Source organism: Sapajus apella, unplaced genomic scaffold (assembly GCF_009761245.1).
Source record: "Sapajus apella isolate SASKATOON/1434 unplaced genomic scaffold, GSC_monkey_1.0 scaffold166, whole genome shotgun sequence".
NCBI lineage: Eukaryota > Metazoa > Chordata > Mammalia > Primates > Cebidae > Sapajus > Sapajus apella.
Window position 1 is genome coordinate 1,675,975 of NW_022437106.1, and position 23,969 is coordinate 1,699,943.

General features: G+C 40.5%; 2 protein-coding genes and 1 long non-coding RNA gene across 6 annotated transcripts in view; 1 reads left to right on the plus strand and 2 right to left on the minus strand.

Annotated features, from left to right (window-relative positions):
- Window positions 1–13,195, minus strand: part of ST13 (ST13 Hsp70 interacting protein) — a 34,470-nt gene extending 21,275 nt beyond the window's left edge. Inside the window, exons 1-3 of the mRNA XM_032267148.1 lie at window positions 12,623–13,195; window positions 4,568–4,625; window positions 2,414–2,489 (exon numbers count right to left, since the gene is read on the minus strand). Of these exons, the coding sequence (XP_032123039.1) occupies window positions 2,414–2,489; window positions 4,568–4,625; window positions 12,623–12,732 (244 nt within the window). The 5' untranslated portion in view covers window positions 12,733–13,195. The remainder of the gene's footprint in view (window positions 1–2,413; window positions 2,490–4,567; window positions 4,626–12,622) is intronic.
- On the minus strand, window positions 10,050–10,478 carry LOC116542295. Its single transcript, XR_004265149.1, has 2 exons — window positions 10,249–10,478; window positions 10,050–10,215 (listed from the first exon to the last, which is right to left on the minus strand). It is a non-coding gene; the product is annotated as an uncharacterized LOC116542295 (long non-coding RNA).
- Window positions 13,196–13,241: 46 nt separating the features above from the next.
- The window catches only part of XPNPEP3 (X-prolyl aminopeptidase 3), a 61,094-nt gene continuing 50,366 nt past the window's right edge, over window positions 13,242–23,969 (plus strand). Inside the window, exons 1-3 of one of the 4 annotated variants that reach the window (XM_032267147.1) lie at window positions 13,256–13,422; window positions 20,011–20,127; window positions 21,030–21,121. Coding sequence is in view for 3 of the 4 variants with exons in the window: in XM_032267144.1 (XP_032123035.1) it covers window positions 13,359–13,422; window positions 20,011–20,127 (181 nt within the window). In the remaining variant the exon portion in view is untranslated. The other 3 variants (XM_032267144.1, XM_032267145.1, XM_032267146.1) reach the window with 3 other exon arrangements.

Here is a 23,969-nt window from a genome sequence, read left to right on the forward strand (position 1 = left end):
TAGTTTTTAAATTTAGTTTCCATACATACAGCAGTGACCAAGGCTAGTATTTACAACCAAAACAGAAAAGACTGAAGAGCAGTATCTTGCAAGTTTCATGTTAAATGACAAGTGTAATTTGTTGCAACAGAGCAAAACAAGAGTTATATATACATAAAAAGCCACTTAAAAATAATAAATATATTTGCAAATAGATAATTTGATGTTTCCTTAGTCAAAAAAAGAAAAATTAAAATCAGTCACCAAAAATCAGAATTAGTGTACAGCAACAACAACAAACTTGTGATGCACGACTGACAAATAATACATAATAAGGTGTACAATGTGCTGTTGTAACCTACAGGCATACTTCATTTTATTGTGTTTCACTTTACTGCACCTCACATAATGAAATGATTCTCACCCATTGTATTAATAACGTATCCATCTCATATATTTATTTATTTTTGGTGAGAACACTGAAGAGCTTGTCTCTTAGCAAATTTCAAGTATACAGTATTATTAGCTACAGTCACCAGGTTGTATATTAGATCTCTGGAATTTATTAAGAATAAAATTAAAAAAAAAAAAAAAAGGAAAAAAAAAGAAAACTCAAAGTCTATGCCCTTTAACAGAGTACAAAAAAAATTTTTAATCCATTTTTAACAGGAACTAAACTTGTCTAACTATCAAAGTTTGATTTGTACACAAAAAAGAAAACACTTTTGGGTGGAGAGTTGGTTAAAGAAATTATTATTGCAGTCTTAGAAATTGGTAGAAAGACTTAAAAAGGCATTTTGTAGGCCGAGCGCGGAGGCTCAAGCCTGTAATCCCAGCACTTTGGGAGGCTAAGGCGGGTGGATCACGAGGTCAAGAGATCGAGACCATCCTGGTCAACATGGTGAAACCCAGTCTCTACTAAAAATACAAAAACTTAGCTGGGCATGGTGGCACGTGCCTGTAATCCCAGCTACTCAGGAGGCTGAGGCAGGAGAATTGCCTGAACCCAGGAGGCGGAGGTTGTGGTGAGCCGAGATCGCGCCATTGCACTCTACCCTGGGTAACAAGAGCGAAACTCCGTCTCAAAAAAAAAAAAAGGCATTTTGTAACAAGTAAAAGATCTTCAATGAAGCACTTGAACAACTGCCAATAGAATATAAGACCTATCTAACAATAGCAAAAATCATTTGATTCAGGCCAGGGGTGGTGGCTCACACCTATAATCCCAGCACTTTGGGTGGGAGTTTGAGACTAGTCAGGAGCTTGAGACTAGCCTGGCCAACATGGTGAAACTGTCTCTCCTGAAAATAGAAAAAAATTAGCCAGGCATGGTGGCACATGCCTGTAGTCTCAGCTACTTGGGAGGCTGAGGCAGAAGAATCACTTGAACCCAGGAAGGAGAGGTTGCAGTGAGCTGAGATTGTGCCACCACTCTCTAGCCTGGGTGACAGAGTGAGACTCAAGTCTTAAAAAAAAAAAAAGATTCAAAATTTGAAAAATTTCAAGTACTTTTCTTTAGGTTCTGTGACATAAGAGATTACCCAATTAATAAACTGGGGTATACTTATACCCCAAAGGACTTCCAAATTCATGAAGAAATGCTGTCAATATGTGGCCAAAAACCAACCAACCAAACTCAGCACAGATATCAATTCTTCTAAATATCAACTAGTTTTATCAACATGGTTGTAAGTGCTAAACAAATATTCTTTGGCACTCAATTCAGTTACTGGAAAACTTTTGGCTAGGCATGTTGGCTCACATCTGTAATGCCAGCATTTTGGGAGGCCAAGGCAGGTGGATCATCTGAGGTCAGGAGTTCAAGACCAGCCTGATGAACATGACGAAACCCTGTCTCTACTACAAAAATTAGCCAGGCCTGATGGCACACACCTGTAGTTCCAGCTACTAGGAGGCTGAGGCATGAGAACTGATAGAACCTGGGAGGTGGAGGCTGCAGTGAGCTTAGATTGTGCCACTGTACTCCAGGCTGGGCGACAGAGTGAGACTCTGTCTCAAAAAAAAAAAGAAAACTTTTCAAGTATGTTTAGAACTTGAATATGTAACCTAACTTTTTCAAATACAAATATTATAAAATTTGAATTATTTTCAATGAAAATGTTAACATCTGAATTGAGGGGTGCTACATGTGTAAAATATCCTCTGGAGTTTGAATGCTTACTATTAAAAAAAGAAGGAAAATAATTTGTTAATATATTAATTACACATGTCAATTTTCAACCAATATAACATTAATATCTGAATTTATTTCATATTTCCTTTTACTTTCTAAAACGTGAATACTAGAACATTCTAAGTTTCATATGTGCCATTATATTTCTATTACACAGTGCTGGCTTAAGTCACTTTAATAAAAATCAACAAAGGATCATATCATGGGTTTTCAAATACAAACCAACTACCATCTCCTCACCTAGATCACTTTCCTCACTTGATGGTTCGTCTGCCTTTAAATCTTCCTCTACCTTCTTACTATCAGGTTTTTCTTCCTAGAAAAGGGAAGGCAAACAGTATTATCAGAATTTAATAATATACCCAATATTTATACTAATTTCTACAAGTCTATGTATAAGCTGTTCAAATATGGCCAGGCACAGTGGCTCACACCTATAATTCCAGCACTTTGGGAGGCCAGGGTAGGTGGATCATTTGAGGTCAGGAGTTCAAGCCCAGCCTGACCAACATGGTGAAACCATCTCTACCAAAAATACAAATTAGCCGGGCATGGTGGTGCACATGTGTAATCACAGCTACTTGGGAGGCTGAAGCAGGAGAATCACTTGAACGTGGTAGGTGGAGGTTGCCGTATGCTGAGATCATGCCACTGCACTCTAGCCCGGGTGACAGAGCAAGACTTTGTCTCAAAAAACAAAAACAAACAAACAAAAAAACCTGTTCAAATAAAGTTTGAACATTAACAATAAACAGTTTACAGATTACAAATAGCCTCATATCAATTCACATTATGTTTTATTGTCTAATTTAGTGAAAATCTTCACAGGGGTTTCTGAGTTTTGGAACTGCAAATAAGAACCTGTGGAACTGTAATAATAAACAATGAAAATTCTAAGAATGTAAAAGTGCACATATGACAGAAAGCAAAATTTCCTTCTCATCCTAGAAATAACCAGGGTGGTTTCTTGTATATCCCATTCTAGGATAGTCTCTCTCTACATGAGACAACTCTATATTTTGTCTTTCGCATTTAACAATGTTGTGTATCTTGCAAATTATATACCATTATCAGCGTACCTTCATCTATTCACTCTACTGTATATCATTAACCATTTTAGGTTGCTAACGTGTTACTTAAAAAATCAGAACTAAAGACCTACCTTATCACAAAATATTTGAGTCCCTATAAAATGTGCAAAGTCTAGGTATTCTAGAATATATTGAAAGATCAGTAATAATTCTAACTTAGAATGTTTTTATAGGTTAAATATAACTTTGCCTTCATACACATTCGCCAAATGGCAAAATATCCTATCTAGGGCTCAGAAAATACCACTCTGATAAATGACCCTTCTGAAAAAAGGTAACTACTTTTGGGCTTTGGCTTAATTTTCTCATTCTCCTTCTTAATAGGCATAACCTCTACTTTAAGATCCAAATAGATAAACAATGTTTAAGGTTCTAAATAATAAAAAAGCTAATTTTCTTATCAATTTAAAACAGCTAATCAGAGAATTTGAAAAAAAAAAAACAAAAAAAAACAGATATGAAGGCAGAAGAGAGAAATAAAAAGCATTCTTGGCTGGGTGCAGTGACTTATGCCTGTAATCCCAGCATTTTGGGAGGCTGATGCAGGTGGATCACTTGAGATCAGGAGTTTGAGACCAGCCTCACCAACATGGCGAGACCCCATCTCTACTTAAAATAGAAAAATCAGCCAGGCATGATGGCATGCACCTGTAATCCCAGCTACTCGGGAGGCTGAGACAGGAGAATCATTTGAACCCAGCAGGCGAAGGTTGCACCACTGCACTATAACCTGGGTGACAGTGGCAGAGAACTTGTCTCAAACAAACAAAAAACAAAACATTCTTAAAAGTGTATTTTCCCCTTCATCTCTCTCTCAACTTCAGCTACTGGTAACTTTCTCCTAATCTTACACATCCTTGCAGCAAATACGCTAACACAACATGATTCACACTCAGGTAGTAGAGCAAAAAAACTACATTATTGACCTGGGATACTTTTTCATTTACTCTGTAAATAATAAATAAAGTACCTACAATGCATATGACACACTGTAAGACAACAATGAAAGCTACAGATGCATACCATCACTGAGCTTACAACTTATAGGCCATACATATAGATATAATTTTTATTGTCACGTATTCTAAAACACAGTAAACATTCAACCCTAAATTTTCAGTTCTAAATCAGATTCCAGAGAATTCAGTCTACAAAGTTTATAAAGACAAAGGGATCTTACAAGATCTTATTTCCAAGTGATCTTGGGGAATCAGGAGTGATAACTGGGGAGCAAAAGTTTAAAAACCCCTAAGAAACCTTGTTGTGTTTTATCATAAAACATACAAATGAAATTAAAACTTACCTTGGTATTTTCTTCTGATTTAGCTTTCTGAGTAGCAGGTGGTATTTTACCCCCCATACTTGAAGAAAATGAGAAAAAAGATATTTGTTTAGAAAATTAAAATTCACTATTAAGCAACGGAACAAATATTTTTTTTTTTTTTTTTTTTGGAGACGGAGTTTCGCTCGTTACCCAGGCTGGAGTGCAATGGCGCAATCTCGGCTCACCACAACCTCCGCCTCCTGGGTTCAAGCAATTCTCCTGCCTCAGCCTCCTGAGTAGCTGGGATTACAGGCACGCGCCACCATGCCCAGCTAATTTTTTGTAGTTTTTTAAGAAGAGACGGGGTTTCACCATGTTGACCAGGATGGTCTCGATCTCTTGACCTCGTGATCCACCCACCTCGGCCTCCCAAAGTGCTGGGATTACAAGCGTGAGCCACCGCGCCTGGCTAAGCAACGTATTTATACCTAAAAAAATGTTAGACATTTAGATGACTACACCTTTTCAAAATTTACAAGTAAACTCTCAATTAATCTGAATGCTGTGGTATTATGATGATTATGTTTTTTCCAGCTTAAAATTTTATTTATTTTGGCTGGGCACAGTGGCTCACACCTGTAATCCCAGTACTTTGGGAGGCCGAGGCGGGTGGATCACGAGGTTAAGAGTTCAAGACCAGCCTAACCAACATGGTCAAACGCTGTTTTTACCAAAAACACAAAAATTAGCTGGGTGTGATGGCACACACCTGTAGTCCCAGCTACTCGGGAGGCTGAGGCAAAAGAATCACTTGAACCCAGAGGCGGAGGTTGCAGTGAGCCAAGATCACACCACCGCACTCTAGCCTGGGCAACAGAGCAAGACTCCATGTCAAAAAAAAAAAAAAAAAAAAATTTACTTTTAGGATTGGTTAATGAACCCCTTTCTTTGCCTCAATGAGTCTAATAAACAATTTATAGCTTCTCTGTGCCCCTTCCCAGAGGAAAAGAGGCATATATATAACATCCAACAACAAAATCATTTGTACAACCTGTTAACTTAGAATTCAACTCAGTACATATATCTGAATCCAAAATTTGAAAACTGAAATTTAGTAATAGTTCAATTAAATTCAAATATGCAGTTTATGAAATAATTATGCAATCATGATAAAATAATTCAAAATGTTTCCTGTGACAGAGATCTACGAGGATTTTTCTTACTTAAATTTGTGTGCCTCTCATATTACAGATTTTCTCTTTATAACCCCGTCAGCCTCATCCATAATACTTCTTGGCCTTACAAACCCTTCTTTCCCAAATTGTCCAGGGCAACACAATTCATTACAAGCAAATAACTAGAAGAGGAGGAAAAAAGATACTGAGAATCAGTGTTATAGGTTGCATTCGGTGCAGACCCTACAGCGTATGGGCTACCGGCAACAATCCAGTGACCAAAATGTTTGGTAGATTTAAGAGCACTCCACAATAGTTGGAAGCAACACAGACGTTATTAAAATTTACCTTAAAAACAAACAAAATAAGATGCCAACATGGGGGGATAAAAAGACATTAACTTTTATGCAAAACAAGGGGATATATTAACTTTGAAAGCAGAAGAGGGTTGGCAAGGTCCAGGCGAGGTGGCTCATGCCTGTAATAACAACACTTTGGGAGGCCGAGGCAGGTAGATCACAAGGTCAAGAATCGAGACCATCCTCATCAACATGGTGAAACCCCGACTCTACTAAAATACAAAAATTAAAAAATTAGCTCACATGGTGGTGCACACCTGTAGTCCCAGCTACTTGGGAGGTTGAGGCAAACTTGCCTGAACCCAGGAGGCAGGGGTTGCAGTGACCCAAGATTGCACCACTGCACTCCAGCCTGGCACCTGGCAACAGTGCGAGACTTTGTCTCAAAAAAAATAAAAATAAAAAATAAAAAGGGTTGGCCAGGCGTGATGGCTCATGCCTGTAATCCCAGCACTTTGGGAGATGGGCGGATCATGAGGTCAAGACATCAAGACCATCCTGGCCAACATGGTGAAACCCAGCCTCTGCTAAAAATACAAAAATTAGCTGGGCGTGGTGGCGCGCACCTGTAGTCCCAGCTACTTGGGAGGCTGAGAAAGGAGACTGGCTTGACCCCAAGAGGTGGAGGTTACAGTGAGCCACGATCATGCCACTGCACTCTAGCCTGGCAACAGAGCAAGACTCTGTCTCAAAAAAAAAAAAAAGAAAACAGAAAGTTGATTCTTTATAATTAGAGTTGTCATATCCACATTTACATTCATTTCAATTGGGTAGAATTCGTGATCATACGGGTATGTGTAGGTTGAATTTAAATGGGTATCAGTTTTCCAAAGTTCTTTTAACAATTTACATTTTTATCAGCAATGTATGAGAATTCCAATTATTCCACACCTTGGCCAACATTTAGCTATCATCCATCTTAAAGACTTCTTTTTAGCTATCCTGAGAGGTGTCTATTGGCATCTCATTGCAGTTGAGTCCCTTTTCACATATTTACTGGTCATCTAAAAAGACTTCTTTGTGAAGTTCAACTCTCATGCAGCTTTCTAAGAAATTGTCTTTACTTATTTGAAGGTGCTGTTTGTACATCGGGCATATGAACCCCTTGTCAACTTTATGTGTTGCTAGTATTTTCTACTACCCTGTGGCTTGCCTTTTCTCTCTCCTAGAGTATCATCTGAGGATCCCAATATGAAGCAAAAGTATAAATGCAAAGTAGCAAATGGAATGAACAGGATTTGGAATTTCTTATAAATACCATTCAAACAAGAAGAATGTGCATACTTTTTCCATTATGTTTAATATGATAGAAAAAAATCTGTTACTCAGTATCCTTAATAAGGAATAGCTCCCATGTCAAAAATAAATAAGATTATATGATCCAAAACATAATAATTTGCAATTCAGCCAAGTAAAATGATTTAATGTTAAGGAACAGGCATACAGACACCACAAAATTCTTTTCTACAGAAAAACTACTCTGCAGAAGAGCAAGGTAATCACCAGTCCTTTGTAGTTAAATTTTAATGAAGACACAGGGTTTCTTATATTGTGTTCTTCCTAAGTTTCAATATGCAGCATCAGGAATGTATTTAGGGTGATATCCAGACATAGTATAGCTTACAGTACACTAACTTTGGGAAGTGATATTCCTGCCAAGAAATGAGACAAAGCCAAATTGAGAGCAAGTCTATAAAATAACTTGCCTATAATATTCAAACTGTCAAGACTATCAAAGTCAAGGACAGACTGAAGAATTGTTTCAGAATGGAGACTAAGAGACATGAAAACTAAATGCAACACATAAATCTGAGGATAGCATGAATGCATCAATATTAGTTTCCTGAGTTTAATGTTTGTAAAGACTTTTTGTTTGTACGAAATACACACTCAGTGGTGTCAGGGCATAATGTTGGCAGCTTACTCTCAACTAGTTCAGAAAAAAGTTTCTTTGTACCATACCTACAATTTTTCTCTGAGCTAGAAATAGCTGCAAAAAACTAAAAACTAAAAACAAAACAAAAAAGATTTACTCAAACTAGATTTAGTTTCTCACATCCCAAATTCTAGTTAACTAATGTAAGAAAATACCAACTCAAAGGCACAGAAATTTCAATTAATGCTTTCAAGACTTAGAACAAGCTGCTTTCTGGCCAAAAACTGCCAACTGGACTTTGGTACTACAGGCTTTTATGTTACACAGTCAAGTAGGATAAGTGTAGAGACCTTGTCACATAGGATCACACAAAACTTTATTCATAATTTTCTTAATTTGATAACCTTCTAATCTGCTTTGTGCTACGGTTATTTATGCACATGTATAAATTGATTGCTACACTCTAAATTCTACATTGAGGGTAGAAATGCACTCTGTTCATTTACAATATTTAGGAAAAGCCACATGCCATGCACTGTGCTAGGGAGAATACAAAGACACTCTCTTCAATCTTAATTACCATCAAATAAAGCCATAAAAGCAAATACAAGATACTAAATTGTTAAACAGGAGAAAATAGTGTGGGATAATGCTTCTGACTTTAAAGAGGAGAAAACAAAAATATCTCAAAACCCAGTTGTTGAAAAGAACAGTCTCCCTGGATCCTCACTGACAACTAGTTCAGAAAGGCTGTTCTTAGTATTTGTGCAATTTAAAAGGTTGTTAAACTAATAAATCCTTAGATTAAATAAAACTAAGCTATAAACAATGCTAGCAATACAGCAAGTAGGCAAATGTACAGTTCTTCAACAGTTAAGCCTGTGAGAAACTGAAATGTTCTCAACTTGAGTAACCCTAATAGTAGGATCAGGCCTAGGAATACGTCTGGACCTGGAAGTCTCCACATTCAGCCCAACCTGCCATAATCTCAAACTGCAGACTGACCAAGGCAAAGAGAAAAACACAAACTCAAAGCCCTCAGAGTTTATAAAAATCTTAAATACAGAAACAAAGAGAAAAACCTAGACCAGCACAGTGGCTTATGCCTATAATTGCAGCACTTTGGGAGGCCAAAGTGGGCAGATCACAAGGTCAGGAGTTCGAGACCAGCCTGACCAAAAGGGTGAAACTGCGTCTCTAGTAAAAATACAAAAATTAGCTGGGCATGGCGGCACGTGCCTGTAAGCCCAGCAACTTGGGAGGCTGAGGCAGGAGAACTGCTTGAACACAGAAGGCGGAGGTTGAATGACCCAAGATCTTGCCACTGCACTCCAGCCTGGAGATAGTGTGAGATTCTGTCTCCAAAAAAAAAAAAAAAGAGAGAAAATGAGCTTCCAGAATAAAGTCCCTAGATATGCCATGATACTCCACCCCACACTTTTTTTTTTTTTTTTATTCAGAGTTTTGGCCTCGTTCCTCAGGCTGGAGTGCAATGACCCGGTATCTCAGCTCACCACAACCTCCGCCTCCCGGGTTCAAGCGATTTTCCTGCCTCAGTCTCCCAAATAGCTGGGATTACAGGCATGCGCCGCCACACCCAGCTAATTTTGCATTTTAGTAGAGAAGGGGTTTCTCCATGTTAGTCAGGCTGGTCTTGTACTCCGGACCTCAGGTGATCCACCCACCTCGGCCTCCCAAAGTGCTGGGATTACAGACCTGAGCCACTGTGCCTGGCCCACTTCACCCCATACTTAAGCCACCTCAGGATGTCACACGAATGTCAAATCAGAAAGAAAAACTGGAATTACCTATGTTAAAGTAAGTATATAACAATTTGTTTTGGGTTTTTTTTTTGGAAATAATATTGCCTGTCAAGCAAAATATTTTGCAGACCTTAAATCAAAATTCTCTACCAAGGCATAATCACGCCAGCAGAAGTCAGGACACTGTTCTTGCACATTTTTAAGACGGACTGTGGCCAGGCTGGAGTGCAGTGCCGTTATCTTGGCTCACTGCAACCTCCACCTCCTGCGTTCAAGCGATTCCCCTGCCTCAGCCTCCCAAGTAGCTGGGACTACAGGCGTGCACCATGACACCTGGCTAATTTTTTTTATTTTAGTAGAGACGGGGTTTCACCATGTTGGCCAGGATGGTTTCTTATCTCCTGACCCCCTGATCTGCCAGCCTCCGCCTCTCAAAGTGCTGGGATTACAGGCGTGAGCCGCTGCACCCGGCCAGGCATGTTTTAATTTTTTCTTCTGTGTCTCCTCTTCCTCACTAGTAAGAACGGAACAAAAACATTCTATCCACTTGATCTAAAGCGAAGCCAGCTAATTCTTCCTGTGATATTTATCTACTTTACCTGGAATTTTAGGTACAATTTATTAACTGCAGGTTCTTTCCTATAATAAGGATAAAAGCATATAAACATCTTAAGAAAGGCTTTTGGATCACCAAGTTGCTCAATTGAGAAAACGACTAAAATCTAGCCCTCAATTCCGAATCCTGACATTTCCCGGTTAAGGAGTCTGCAAAATAGGCTTCTTTTTTTTTTTTTTTTTTTTGAGACAGAGTTTTGCTCTTGTTACCCAGGCTGGAGTGCAATGGCACAATCTCGGCTCACCGCAACCTCCGCCTCCTGGATTCAGGCAATTCTCCTGCCTCAGCCTCCTGAGTAGCTGGGACTACAGGCACGCACCACCATGCCCAGCTAATGTTTTCTATTTTTAGCAGAGACGGGGTTTCACCATGTTGACCAGGATGGTCTTGATCTCCTGACCTCGTGATCCACCCGCCTCGGCCTCCCAAAGTGCTGGGATTACAGGCATGAGCCACCACGCCCAGCCCCAAAATAGGCTTCTTAGTAATAGTCATAAAGTTTATTATTAATACTATTAAATGGTCTCAGAATTTCACATTTAAGTAAAAATCTTACGGTAGTTAGACAACTAGTAGGGAGATAAAGACTGAAAAACTTCTTAGAGAAAAAATATAATATATAACGTTGACAGATTTTTAACAAGTTTTTTCCTTAGAACCAGCTTGTTGTTAAGAAATATTCTTTGAGCTGTTTGGTAATCATGAGTTCATCTTCCCCTACAAAAATATCAGGCCGAGTGAGATGTGGCTCACAACTGTAATACGACCACTTTGGGAGGCGGGAGAGTCCCCTGGGGCCAAGAGTTCAAGACAGGCCTGGGTAACTTAATGTGACCCCCATATCTACAAAAAAAAAAAAAAAAATTAGCGTAATATGGTGGCTCAATCCTTTACTGCTTGCCACCTGGGAGGCTGAAGCAGGAGGATTGCTTGAGCCCAGGAATCTGAGGCTGCCACTGCATGCAGCCTGGACGATACAGCCAAATCCTGTCTCTAAAACACAAAAATCACTAAATCGATAACGTTCATAGTAGCACCTCTTACGAGTCTCAATGGTCTGCATAGTTGCTATTTATCCCTGTGAAGTGCAATTTGTATGTCATCTTTTCAGTTTCCCATTAGTAGTAAGTTTTTTTTGTTTGTTTGTTTGTTTTGAGACGGAGTTTCACTCTTGTTACCCAGGCTAGAGTGCAATGGCGCGATCTCGGCTCACCGCAACCTCCGCCTCCTGGGTTCAGGCAATTCTCCTGCCCCAGCCTCCTGAGTAGCTGGGGTTATAGGCACGCGCCACCATGCCCAGCTAATTTTTTGTAGTTTTTTTTTAGTAGAGACAGGGTTTCACCGTGTTGACCAGGATGGTCTCGATCTCTTGACCTCGTGATCCACCCGCCTCGGCCTCCGAAAGTGCTGGGATTACAGGCGAGTAATAAGTTTTAAAAGTCATCTTAGGAAAGACTTCCCTCTCACTTTTTCTCTCTCCAGTGCTCCTTCAATACGTAAAATGATAATTTCTACTATATAGTAAATATCAAAACGAACTTTTGTATTTATTCGTCTGTATCCCTAAATAGAAAATACTTGTACTGTTTCCTAGCACCCGGCACGATGCCTAGTCAATGAACTCCTTGCACGTAGCGAAGTTCTGTCGAGTTAAAGACAAGAATATATCCTGGAAACATGCCAGGCCTTGAAAAAAAAATCATCTTTCTCAAAAGTGTTTGGAGTGATACCCATGCCAAGTAACGGGGGTATAATAAGTGATTCTCAAGATAATCCTACGCAGTCAGAAGCGCTGTAAGGTAGAGACAATCATCTTTACAGTTATCATTTTTATTCTTACTAAATAATTTTATGACATAACTTACTAGTGTTACATTATTATAACACGATTTAAAGCGATAGTGCGTAAAGGAACTACTATGTACCAGTGAGACCTGAGCAGGGCACACAAGAATAAAAAGAAAAACGACCCCACGCAAAAGCTAAGCCTTGCAGTTCTCACTCCTCGCATCTCCACTGTCCACGGATCCGCAGTCCTGCGTTTTTGTATTTCGCCCAAGAAACACCCCTGTGGAAACCTCAGCGTGCGAGGAATCCAGCTCTGCCTCCTGCTCCCCGCGGCTCCCGTACCACCCAAGGCTCGCGATCCTCTACGGCCCCTCGAAGTTGCCTCCCTTTCCAGGGCAAAAAGCGAGCCACGAAGGGGCGGCGACCCCGCCTCACCTGCCAGCCTGCACCAGTTCCGGCCCAGCTTTCCTTGGGGCCGTGCTCCCCCCCAACAACGGTCCTGAGGCCCGGGTCTCACCTCTCCACCCATTCCCTCAGGAAGCGCATTTCTTCTGTGTGCAGAACGCTTGGATCCTGCTTACACATCTTCACAAAGGCCCGAAGCTCGTTCACTTTTCGGGGGTCCATGGTCGTCAGGCGGTGGGAGAAACTAAGGGTCTGCGACCCGCTTCCAGGCCGAGGCGCTGGCTCGGCGTGACCGCGCAGAAGGGGGCGTCTGCCGCGAGGCAGAACAGACTAGAACCTCCCCGACCGCTGGCTCCTCCCACCCAACGGTCTCGTGACCCCGGGTCCTCCGCTTGCCCCTTCCTACTCCCTCTGCGCTGCTCCTGCGCGCTCCCTAGAACATTCTAGAAGCGTGGCTGTTCGTGCTGTTGCCTGCCTCTCTGCGTACACATTCTGATATTCTTAACTAGGAACCAGCTCCCTGGAGGGGGTAACCCTCGACATGGGCGCCTTCAAAGAGGCGAGAGATAGCAGCCCTTCCAGGCAGCCACGTCCAAGAGCACATTCTGTTGCTGCATGCACTGAGTAGAGTTTAACCCCCGGACCTAAAAAGGGGCGTGGGGCTGAAGGGGCGGTCCCAGCCCCGGGCATGACGTCACATTCTGCGCCGCCGCGCAAGGAAGGCCCTCGAGCGGCGCCCGCCGGAAGGGGAGGAGCGGCTGGTCCGGTTTCCTGGCGACGCGGCGAAGCAGGTGGCACCTTTCCGGGCCGTTAGCCTCTCGTCTTCCCGGCGCGCGAGTTAGGCCGTCATGCCTTGGCTGCTCTCAGCCCCCAAGCTGGTTCCCGCTATAGCAAACGCCCGCGGCGTCTCAGGTTAGACTCTCCTCCAGGTCTCCTCCCGTGGTGTCCCTTGGAGGGACCCAAGTTGGTCTCAGGCGATCCCTGGTTCGGCCGGCCCTTCTCCTGGTGGGGCCTCAGCTCCCCAACCCCTCTGTACCCTTTGCGGATTTTTTCTATATCGGCTGCGCCTGGAAAGGGGTAGGCCCAATGTGTTCTCTACCGTTGAGGTATTCAGTGAAGCCGAAATGACTACAGAGAAAAAAAAGTGTGTGCCATTCCCCAGAGAGGCTGTCTTCCAAGTTACTCGGACTCCGAAGTAGTGACAGCTATCACACTTAAGTGACATAGCGTCTCACATCAAGTAGCTCTTGTTTCTCTTAGGTCAACTTAAAATCCTCTTGTGTTTTCAAATAGTTGATATGAGAGTTTGCTCCAGAGTATACAAGAAGCATGTTTAGTAACAAATTCTTAAAGCAGCTCCTCTTAGAAAAGGTACTGTTTGGAAACACTGGGCTTGAAAGTCCTCTTTGTAAAGACAAGACGAAGGAATAAAGAGAAGAATTTTTGTAGGTGGTCCTATTGTGAGCAATTAATCTGATGAACATAAAGCTTAAATCGGTGAAAACTGTCACTTACCTTGCAGGCGGATCTGCCATTGGATCGTATTTCAGTTTTTTGGGGCAATATATGAACAGTGTGTGAACCAGAACACGTGATTTTGGCATCAAAGCTATGTTTTGGCGTATGTTTATGTTGATATACTTGAATTCATTTAAAATGGAATGTTAATTATATCGACTTTTTACTATTAAAAAAAAAAATTTATTGTCCAGTTCGCGGAACTTCTTCAGTTCTAATAGTAAAGCTGCAGAAAGATGTAACTCTCCATGGAATTAGGTGAATTTTTTTTTTTTTTTGTGACAAGTTCTCATTCTGTCGCTCAGAGTGGAGTATAGTGGCAATCTCTGGTCATTTGCAACCTCTGCCACCTGGGTTCAAGCAATTCTGGTGCCTCAGCTTCCCTAGATAGCTGTGATTATAGGCATGTGCCACACCTGGCTAATTTTTGTAATTGTAGTAGAGACCTGGTTTCACAATGTTGGCCAGGCTGATCTTGAACACCTTCCTGGCCTCAAGCAATCCGCCCTCTTTGGTGAGCCACCGCCTGGAATTTGCTTTTATGTGCAAGGCCCTCACAAACCCTTGAACTCCTTGCCTCAAGCGATCCACTCTGTTTGGTGAGCCACCGCGCCGACCTGGAATTTGCTTTTATTTGAAAGGCTCTCACCAACCCGACTAAAGGAGCCATACTACCAGAAGGAATACTTGCAAAGACACAGAAACGGAATGGCCAGTACTAAGCATTGCAATCATTAAGTATGGCCAGAGAAGCTTTTATTATTATTATTATTATTATTATTATTTGGAAACAGTCTCTCTCTCTTGTCGCCCAGGCAGGAGTGCAACAGCGCGATCTTGGCTCACTGCAACGTCCTCCCGAGTTCAAGGGATTCTCCTCACTCAGCCTCCCGAGTAGCTGGGATTACAGGTGCCCACCACCACGCCTGGCTAATATTTGTATTTTTAGTAGAGACGTGGTTTCACCATGTTGGCCACTGGTCTTAAACTCCTGACCTCAGGTGATCCGCTGGCCTCAGCCTCCTAAAGTGCTGGGATTGCAGGCGTGAGCCACTGCAGCCAGCCTAGGAGAAGCTTTTTTGAAACATATTCTCAAACAAAATAGGCGTTACACCAAAATGATTCTGTGATCAAATATGTTTGGGGAATGCTGCATTGCTGCATTTCATAATGTACATGATAGTCTAATTTTTTTTTTTTTTTTTTGGAGATGGGGTCCTGCCATGTTGCCCAGGGTAAACTTGGACTGGTAGGATCAAGTGATCCTCCCAACTCAGCTCCTCAAAGTGTTGAGATTATAAATGTGAGCCACTGCACCCAGCCCATAATAGTCTAAGTTTCTGAGATTGAGATGTGTTCAGCAGTAATTTGCAAAATGTGTAAAAATATGTTTGACCATGGACCCTTTTTCTGTGATGAGTCTTGAACTGGTATCCCTGGAACACATTTTGGAAAAAGTTGGGCTAGAGCATAAGATGGGTATAAGGAGCTGTGATGGGAAATCAAGTTGGGGAAAAAGCTAGAGGCTGGCTCATGGAGGGCCTTATATATTAAGAAACAATTAGTTTTTTCCTTTAGATGGTGAGAAACCTTTGAGGAATATTAAGCTATTGAGTAAAATGTTTAAATTTTGGCTTTTCTGTTAAGAATGAAGAAATGGACTACAGGGCATATCATTACACTCTTAAATTTTCTGACACTTGCCGGGCGCGGTGGCTCAAGCCTGTAATCCCAGCACTTTGTGAGGCCGAGGCGGGTGGATCACGAGGTCAAGAGATCGAGACCATCCTGGTCAACACGGTGAAACCCTGTCTCTACTAAAAATAAAAAATTAGCTGGGCATGGTGGTGCGTGCCTGTAATCCCAGCTACTCAGGAGGCTGAGGCAGGAGAATTGCCTGAACCCAGGAGGCGGAGGTTGCGGTGAGCCAAGATCGCGCCATTGCACTCCAGCCTGGGTAACAAGAGCGAAACTCCGTCCCAAAAAAAAACAAAACCAAAAAAAAAAAAAATTTCTGACACTAATTTTTGCTTTTGTTTTTGGAAAATTGCAAATTTTTAAACTTTACTACCACATACATGATAACAGATGAACTCTATTAATTATCACATCTTATATAAGAAGCATTTAAAACATCGTGGGCTTTTATTATTTTATTTTGTGAAAATAAACTTTAAATACTAATTGTCCCCAGTCTCTTCTATAGAATAAATGACGTTTCCTCCTCCCATCTGATCTGCCCACTGAAAATTACAGGTGTGAGCCCCTGTACCCAGCCAAGTCTGTTGCCCATTTTTATGGTTATTTCTTGCTTATGTCCTCAACAAGAAGTGGATTATTCATGCTGCCCATTTTAGACTGTATAGGGTAACTTCCTGACATTGTCATGGCATCTGTAAACTGTTAGGGCTCTGGTGGGAATGTAGCAGTAAGGACAACCAGAGGTTACTGTTGTTGCCATCTTAGTTTTGGTGGGTTTCAGCCAGCTTCTTTACTACATCCTATTAGCAAGTTTTTGTGACCTGTATTTTGTGTCAATCTCCTGTTTCACTCTGTGATTAAGACTACCTTAACTTACTGGGAATGTAGGCCAGCCAGTCTTGGCCTTATGTTACCAAACCCCTACCAAGGATAGAGTTGCTGTGGTTCAAACGCCTCTGACACTATGATACAGAGAGAAGCTAGAAAATAGGACATTCTCCTTTTAAGAAATTAATATAGTTTGAGAAAACTAATTTCAGTGGAGTGTAAAGTTGTAACATAAGCACTTGTTTCTGTAGTTATCCCCACTGTGATGATCCCTTGCCTCCCTTCCATCTGCTGTGCCATTTTCTTTGCCTCTTCACAGCAAAACTTATACAGAGTATTGTCTCAGTGTCTGTGCTTTCTTACATCCTGTTCCCTCCTTGGCACACTCCAATCTGGCTTCTATCTTTTATACTCTGCTAAAATTGCCAGAGTCTCCAGTGACTTTGATGTTACTGTATCTAGTGGTTGCCCTTTTGGCTTCCTTATATTTTGGAACACTTGCTACACTGTGAGCTGTCCTCCTTTCTTTCTTTTTCTTTTTTGAGACAGTTTCCCTCTTCTTGCCCAGACTGGAATGGTGCAGTGGCATGATCTCAGCTCACCACAACCTCTGCCTCCTGGGTTCAAGTGATTCTCCTACCTCAGCCTCCCAAGCTGGGATTACAGGCATGCGCCACCATGCCCAGCTAATTTTGTATTTTTAGTAGAGATGTGGTTTCTCTACATTGGTCAGACTGGTCTCGAACTCCCGACCTCAGGTGATCCACCTGCCTCGGCCTCCCAAAGTGCTGGGGATTACAGGCGTGAGCCACCGCACCCAGCCTAGCCCTCCCCACTTCTTAAAACACTTGTTTATTTAGCTTCCTAAATACCATACTTATTTTTTTTTTATTATTTATTTTTATTTTTTGGTAAAGACAAGGTTGGCCAAGCTGGTCCTGAACTCCTGGCCTCTAGTGATCTGTCTGCCTCGGCCTCCCAAAGTGCTGGAATTACAGATGCGAGCCACTGCGCCTGGCCCTAAATACTTGAACTTGCTGGGAATATAACCCAACAGGTTCTAGTTTTCCTCCTTTTTCCTTTGCTCCTTCTCACACTAAAATATTACAGTGCTAGACTTTGTTCAGTCTCCCTGGGTAATACCTGTTCAGTCTCCCTGGGTAATACCCATTCCCCATTCCCAGGGATTTAGATGTCATCTGTGTGCTTATAACACCTTAATTTATATATCTAGCTGGGTACTTTTCTCCCTGAAATTAAGACTGCTCATTTGACCTCTCCATTAAATTTATTTCCAATAAATATCTCCGGCTTTCCTGTTTCATGTAATGGTACAACCATTTATTCACTTGTTCAAGCCAAAAATCAAGAATTATTCTTAATTCCTCTTTTTTCTTTCCTTTGTCCAATCAGAAGCCAGACTCATTGGCTTTTAACTTCAAAATACATTCCAAATTAAGTCACTGGGAAAATAAAGTCAAATAACAAATGATCGCATGGTGGCTTACTTGCACTGTGGCTCACAACTGTAATACCAGCACTTTGGGAGGCTGAGGCGGGCAGATCACGAGGTCAAGAGTTCAAGACCAGCCTAACCGACATGGTGAAACCCTGTCCCTACTAAAAATAGAAAAATTAGCTGGGTGTGGTGGCAGGCACCTGTAATCTCAGCAACTCAGGAGGCTGAGGCAGGAGAATCGCTTGAACCCAGAAGGTGGAGGTTGCAGTGAGCTAGGATTGAGCCACTGTACTCCAGCCTAGGTGACAGAGCAAGACTCCATCTCAGGAAAAAATAAAATAATAATCTCTGCTTTCAAATATTGTTCATAATAGACTGGCAAACTAGCAATTACGTGAAGGTATTAAAATAGAAACTATAGGAGCATTGAGGAAGACATCTGAAACAGAAGCAGTAGGTATGAGAAGTATAAGAGCAGTCTTCCTGCATAAGTGATGTTTGAGCTGAGTTTTTAGAATTCGTGTAGTCATGTAAGCATGCAATGTCCACTTTAAGAGAACTGTCTTTTTTAATGTAAATGCTATTATGATACAGAATGATTTAGCCAGGGTTCTTCAAGTAGCTTGGTGTGGCTGCAGTGTTTTTTGAGGATTAGGTCAGACAAGGGAGCAAGATTCAAATCATTAGGTTTCCTAAGCTAAAAAGTTTGAAGCTTATGAATGAATTGGACATTTTTGAAATAGGACTTAACACACCAGCTTTGCTACTAATTATATGACTTTGGGCCAAAGCATATAGCCTTGTCATTCATGTGTCTTTCTTTGCAGATGTTCCAATCATGTGCAAATAATTTTTTAATTAATGCTAATAGTAATATTTGTTGTACTCCAACTATGATTAAACATTTTTCATAAATTATTTTATCTAGCTCTAACATTTCAAGATTAAATGAGATGGCATGTGCGTATTTTCTCATGCTTAACATATTCTCAATAAAAAATGTTAATTATCTTTTCCTGAGTTATAGGACCCAGCTTTATGCTTTTTCCTGAGTTTGGGGGCACAGCTTTGTGCTATCTCTGTGATATCCTTTTGCACCCTTCCCCATTTCTTCTGTTTTCATAGCTCATTATTCGTCCCTTTATTATATATGTATGTGTGTATGTATATAAAATATTATAGCAGACGAATGTCTCTGAGGGTAAAGATGATCTCATTTCTGTTTTTTTAGGGCCCAACACAGAGTCTGGCACAGAACAAAGACCATATAAATATTGAAGGCAAGAGCCGGGTACAGTGGCTCTTGCCTGTAATCCCAGCACTTTGGGAGGCCAAGGCGGGTGGATCACTTGAGGTAAAGAGTTCAACCAGCCTGCAACATGGTGAAGCCCCATCTCTATAAAAATTAACCAAACATGGTGGCGCGCATCTGTAATCCCAGCTACTTGGGAGGCTAAGGCAGGAGAATCACTTGAACCTAGGAGACAGAGATTGCAGTGAGCTGAGATCGTGCCACTAACTCCAGCCTGGGTGACAGAGTGAGACTCTGTATTAAATAAATGAGGGCTGGGCTCAGTGGTTTATGCCTGTAATCCCAGCACTTTGGGAGGCCGAGGCAGGTGGATCACTTGAAGCCAGGAGTTCAAGACCAGCCTGGCCAGCATGGCAAAAGCCCATCTCTACTAAAAATACAAAAATTAGGCAGGCATGGTGGCATGCACCTGTAATCCCAGCTACTCAGGAGGCTGAGGTGGAAGAGTTGCCTAAATCCGGGAGGCAGAGGTTGCAGTGAGCTGAGATCGCACCACTGTACTCTAGCCTGGGCAAAAGAGTGAGACTCCATCTTATAAATAAATAAATAAATAAATAGAGAAGGAAATATTAATTTGCATTTTTCTAAAGCATCTAAAGTGCTGGAGATAGATAAGTGTATTTATACCATGAAGTGTATCAAGATCTGTTGTTTCATTTCATCCTCTTTAATCTTCTTTCAGGATGTATGTTGTGTGCACAGCGAAGGTACTCTCTTCAGCCTGTCCCAGAAAGGAGGATTCCACACCGATACTTGGGCCAGCCCAGCCCCTTTACACACCCACACCTCCTCAGACCAGGTAAGGCCTTTTAACTATACTGCCTTTCATTTAGGTTCTGTCTAGAGCAATGCTATTCAGTGGAACTTCTTGCAGTAAGGTCTGGACCTGTACTGTTCCATAAGGTAACCACTAACCTTCACATGGCCATTGTACACTAATAAGGTTGCTAGTACAGCTGAGGAACTTAACTTTTTATTTTACTTAATTTAAATTTAAACTTGAATAACTACATGTGGCTACTGGTGCTTTATTGCTAGTACTAGTCTAGAACAAGGTTTAAATAGGATAAACCTTATAATTCAGAATAATTAATGAAAGGTACATATTTCAGGATGTTTTTAAAGCGAAGTTCTATTTCTAAGTCCGTTTTTAGAACTGTATACTATTATGAATTACTGTGTTAAAGACATTTTAGAAAACATGTTCTTCTTCACTTTATAATTTTAACCTATTTCTATGTAGATTAAGCAAGATTTCCAGATCTGTTTGTCACAGATTTGAGAGGTAGTATCCCAGTTAATAAAGGTGATGCAAAAAATTGACAAAGGTTTGTTTTACTAATTTTATTTCTGCTATAAGATCCCAGTGTTACTGCCAGAGATGTCTTATAACTATTGCCCAAATTTGGACCTAAAGGTTTTTTGTTTTGATAAAAGGCATTTAAGGGGTGAACTATGACTAATGAATATCTCAAAGAGGTAGGCAGGGTAAAAGCACACACTTTGTAGAAAAAGTCAGGTTTTCAAGGAAAATTAATTGTTCTTTCTGCCATAAGAAATTAAATCTCTATTTGCTATATAAGCATATGTATTACTAATGTAAATTTGCCTTTAGAAATGTTACTTTTTCACTGTCTCCACTGAGTGAATGATATTAGTATGTCTCTCAGTGAGGGCTTCCTTTTGCTGATTTTTCATCAGACTCGAATTCCTGCTGGGAAGTCTGCTGAGACTAAGGAAATGCAGCTCACCACTGAAACCCACAAGAAATCAGAGTTTTTCAAAGCTGTAAGGTAAGCTTAATAGCAACCCAGCTAGTATTAATTTTAGTATTTCTCTATCCTGTCAACCTACCTGTAGCCTTGATTTTTTTTTAAAGTAGAATTGATAGTAAGTTTTCAAGCTTTGAAAATTATTGATTTCTTGTGGTGAGATATTTTTACATGGTAAGCTGCATTTTCTAGACCTCAAACCTAGTAATTATATTGTCAGGATAATGGCTTCTCTATCTAGACGTTTTTCCTGTATACCTTAAGTGCATGTTAACTATAAGTGAATGTAAATAAATATGCATACATATGTGTTCATATACATACATATGTGAATATCTGGGATAAAAGGAATGGCTGTCCTAGTTTTACTTTCCTAGATGTAGGATTTTGGATATTAGGGTAAGTGAGAAGGAATGGAAGTAGATGGAATTTTAAAACACAATTATTAGGTTTTAAACCCTAGTATAAATACTAGAAAATTAAAAATAAATGACTTAGCTGAGCACAGTGGCTCACAACTATTATCTCAGCACTTTGGGAGGCCAAGGTGGGCAGATTGCTTTAGGCCCAGAGTTAGAGAACAGCCTGGCCAACATGACAAAACTCCATCTCTACTAAAAAAAAAAAAAAAAAAAAAAAGAATACAAAAATTATCCTGGCATGAGGGTGAATGCCTGTAATCCCAGCTACTCAGGAGATTGAGGCACGAGAATTACTTGAACCCAGGAGGCAGAGGTAGCAGTGAGCTGAAATTGCGCTGCTGTACTCCAGCCTAAGCAACAGAGCAAGACTGTCTCAATGAATGAATGAATGAATGAATGACTTTCTTTGTATTTCTCTTTTTTACCTTTGTGTGTAGTCCTCATTAACACTGAGAAACCCTGAGGTAAAGATTAGCAAGAATCAGCTCTAGGCAAGAATTCAGGAGCTATGTAAAGAAATGAAAAATAATTAAAAGTTTCTGAATGGTCAATGGAGACTCCTAATATGTGAAAAAGCCAAAGACTTCCAGGTCTTCTATGTATATAATTATTTTGATCTCATTTATTGTCATAATAGTGGTTGTCCATGTAAATTTTACTCTTCTCAGGTCCTTTCTGGCTTTGGATTACCAAGATGACAACCGGCTCAAGTGTAAATTTTTTATTTTGGTAATAATTATAGCTAATACTTATGTAGTGCTTACTGTTCTAAGTGTTTTATTAACTTATATAACCACCTGACAACTTTGTGAAGTCAGTGCTATTGTTATTTCCACTTTACATGAAGAAACTGAGGCACAGAGAAGTTTGGTAGCTCTTTCCAAGTCACTCAGTGAGCTGCTAAGCCAGGATTCCAACTCGCAAAAACCTAACTCAGAGTCCACACTTTCAACCACAGAAAAGTGCATAATACCTAAGCCAAACAGTACTACCTGGAAATATTTTTTAAAGTATCTTATTGTTGCATTTTATAAGACATCCAACTGAGAGTAGTCTTAGTATAAAAGTTATTTCAAGTTTGGAGAGTAGTATACTTTTTAAAAATAAGATTAAATTCATATGCAGTGAATTTCATACATATATGCAGTTCAGTGAGCTTTAACAAATGTAACCTACAGCTCAGTCAAGATATAGAACATTTCCATTGTCCTGAAAAGTTCCCCCGTGCTCCTCCAGTTAGTCCCCACTTTCACAGGCAACCACTCTTCTGGTTTCTGTCATCATAGACCGTTTTGCCTTTTCTTGACTTCATATAAGTGGAATCATACAGAATGGTAATATGTATGTATGTAACCTTTCTGTTTGTTTAGTTTTGCTTAATATATGCAAATCTATTTAGAGTATTTTTTATTTGGTCATTGCATTTTTTCTGAGAAGTTTGTTTTACATTATAAAGGAAACACTAGCTTTTTCTTTCTCTGCATTCTCCAACTGCACAGTAATAGTTTATGAATTACTTCCTTATATGCTGTGAAAACTATCTAATGTTAAGTAGACTTCTTTTTAAAATCAGACCATGTTAAAATCCTAATCTAGTTAGTTTCAGGAAATAATTAAAATACATACCTTGATTGTAGCAAAGACCCGTATCATTTCATCCATATTCAGTCTTTGTTATACCTTCCTTTCTGGGAGTTTTGTATAGCAGGTAAATTATGAAGAACATTATTGTTTTTCCCTTGAGAGGCACAATCCTAAGTGTCCTGGAAGAGCTTTCCTTCTTGGCTGCAGAATCTCAGAACTGATAGTGAGACCTTGCAGAGTCCAGCTTCCAATATCTTGGCTTTTGATTGGTTAAATAAACTTGTTAGAAGAGCCTTTCCATTCTTAAATGGTTCCACATGATAAAATGCTGACTTTGTTTCTTAATTCTTTATAATTTTCAAAGCTGCCAGAGTGTCTATTCAGATATAGTTTTATCAGAAGAAATTCAGGCCAGATTGACTATAGTTTAGTTCTGTGATCAAAGGCCATAACACCTTCCAAGTTTACTCCTAGGGTTTAAAGTTCATTGCTTTATCACGTCTTTTTTTTTTTTCCTCCTTCAAATGAAAAGGTTTCTTTTTCCTTGAATACATTTTTTGTTGCCTGGTACAGTGGCTTACACCTGTAATACCAGCACTTTGGGAGGCTGAGGCAGGTGGATTACCTGAGGTCAGGAGTTCAAGACCAGCTTGACCAACATGGTGAAACCCCCGTCTCTACTAAATACAAAAAATTAGCCAGGCATGGTGACACATGCTTATAATCCCAGCTACTTGGCCATCACCATCTTGGCCAGGCTGGTGTTGAACGCCTGACCTAGTGATCTACCTGCCTTGGCCTCCCAAAGTGCTGGGATTTTAGGCGTGAGCCACTGTGTTTGGGCAATTAATTAATTAATTAAT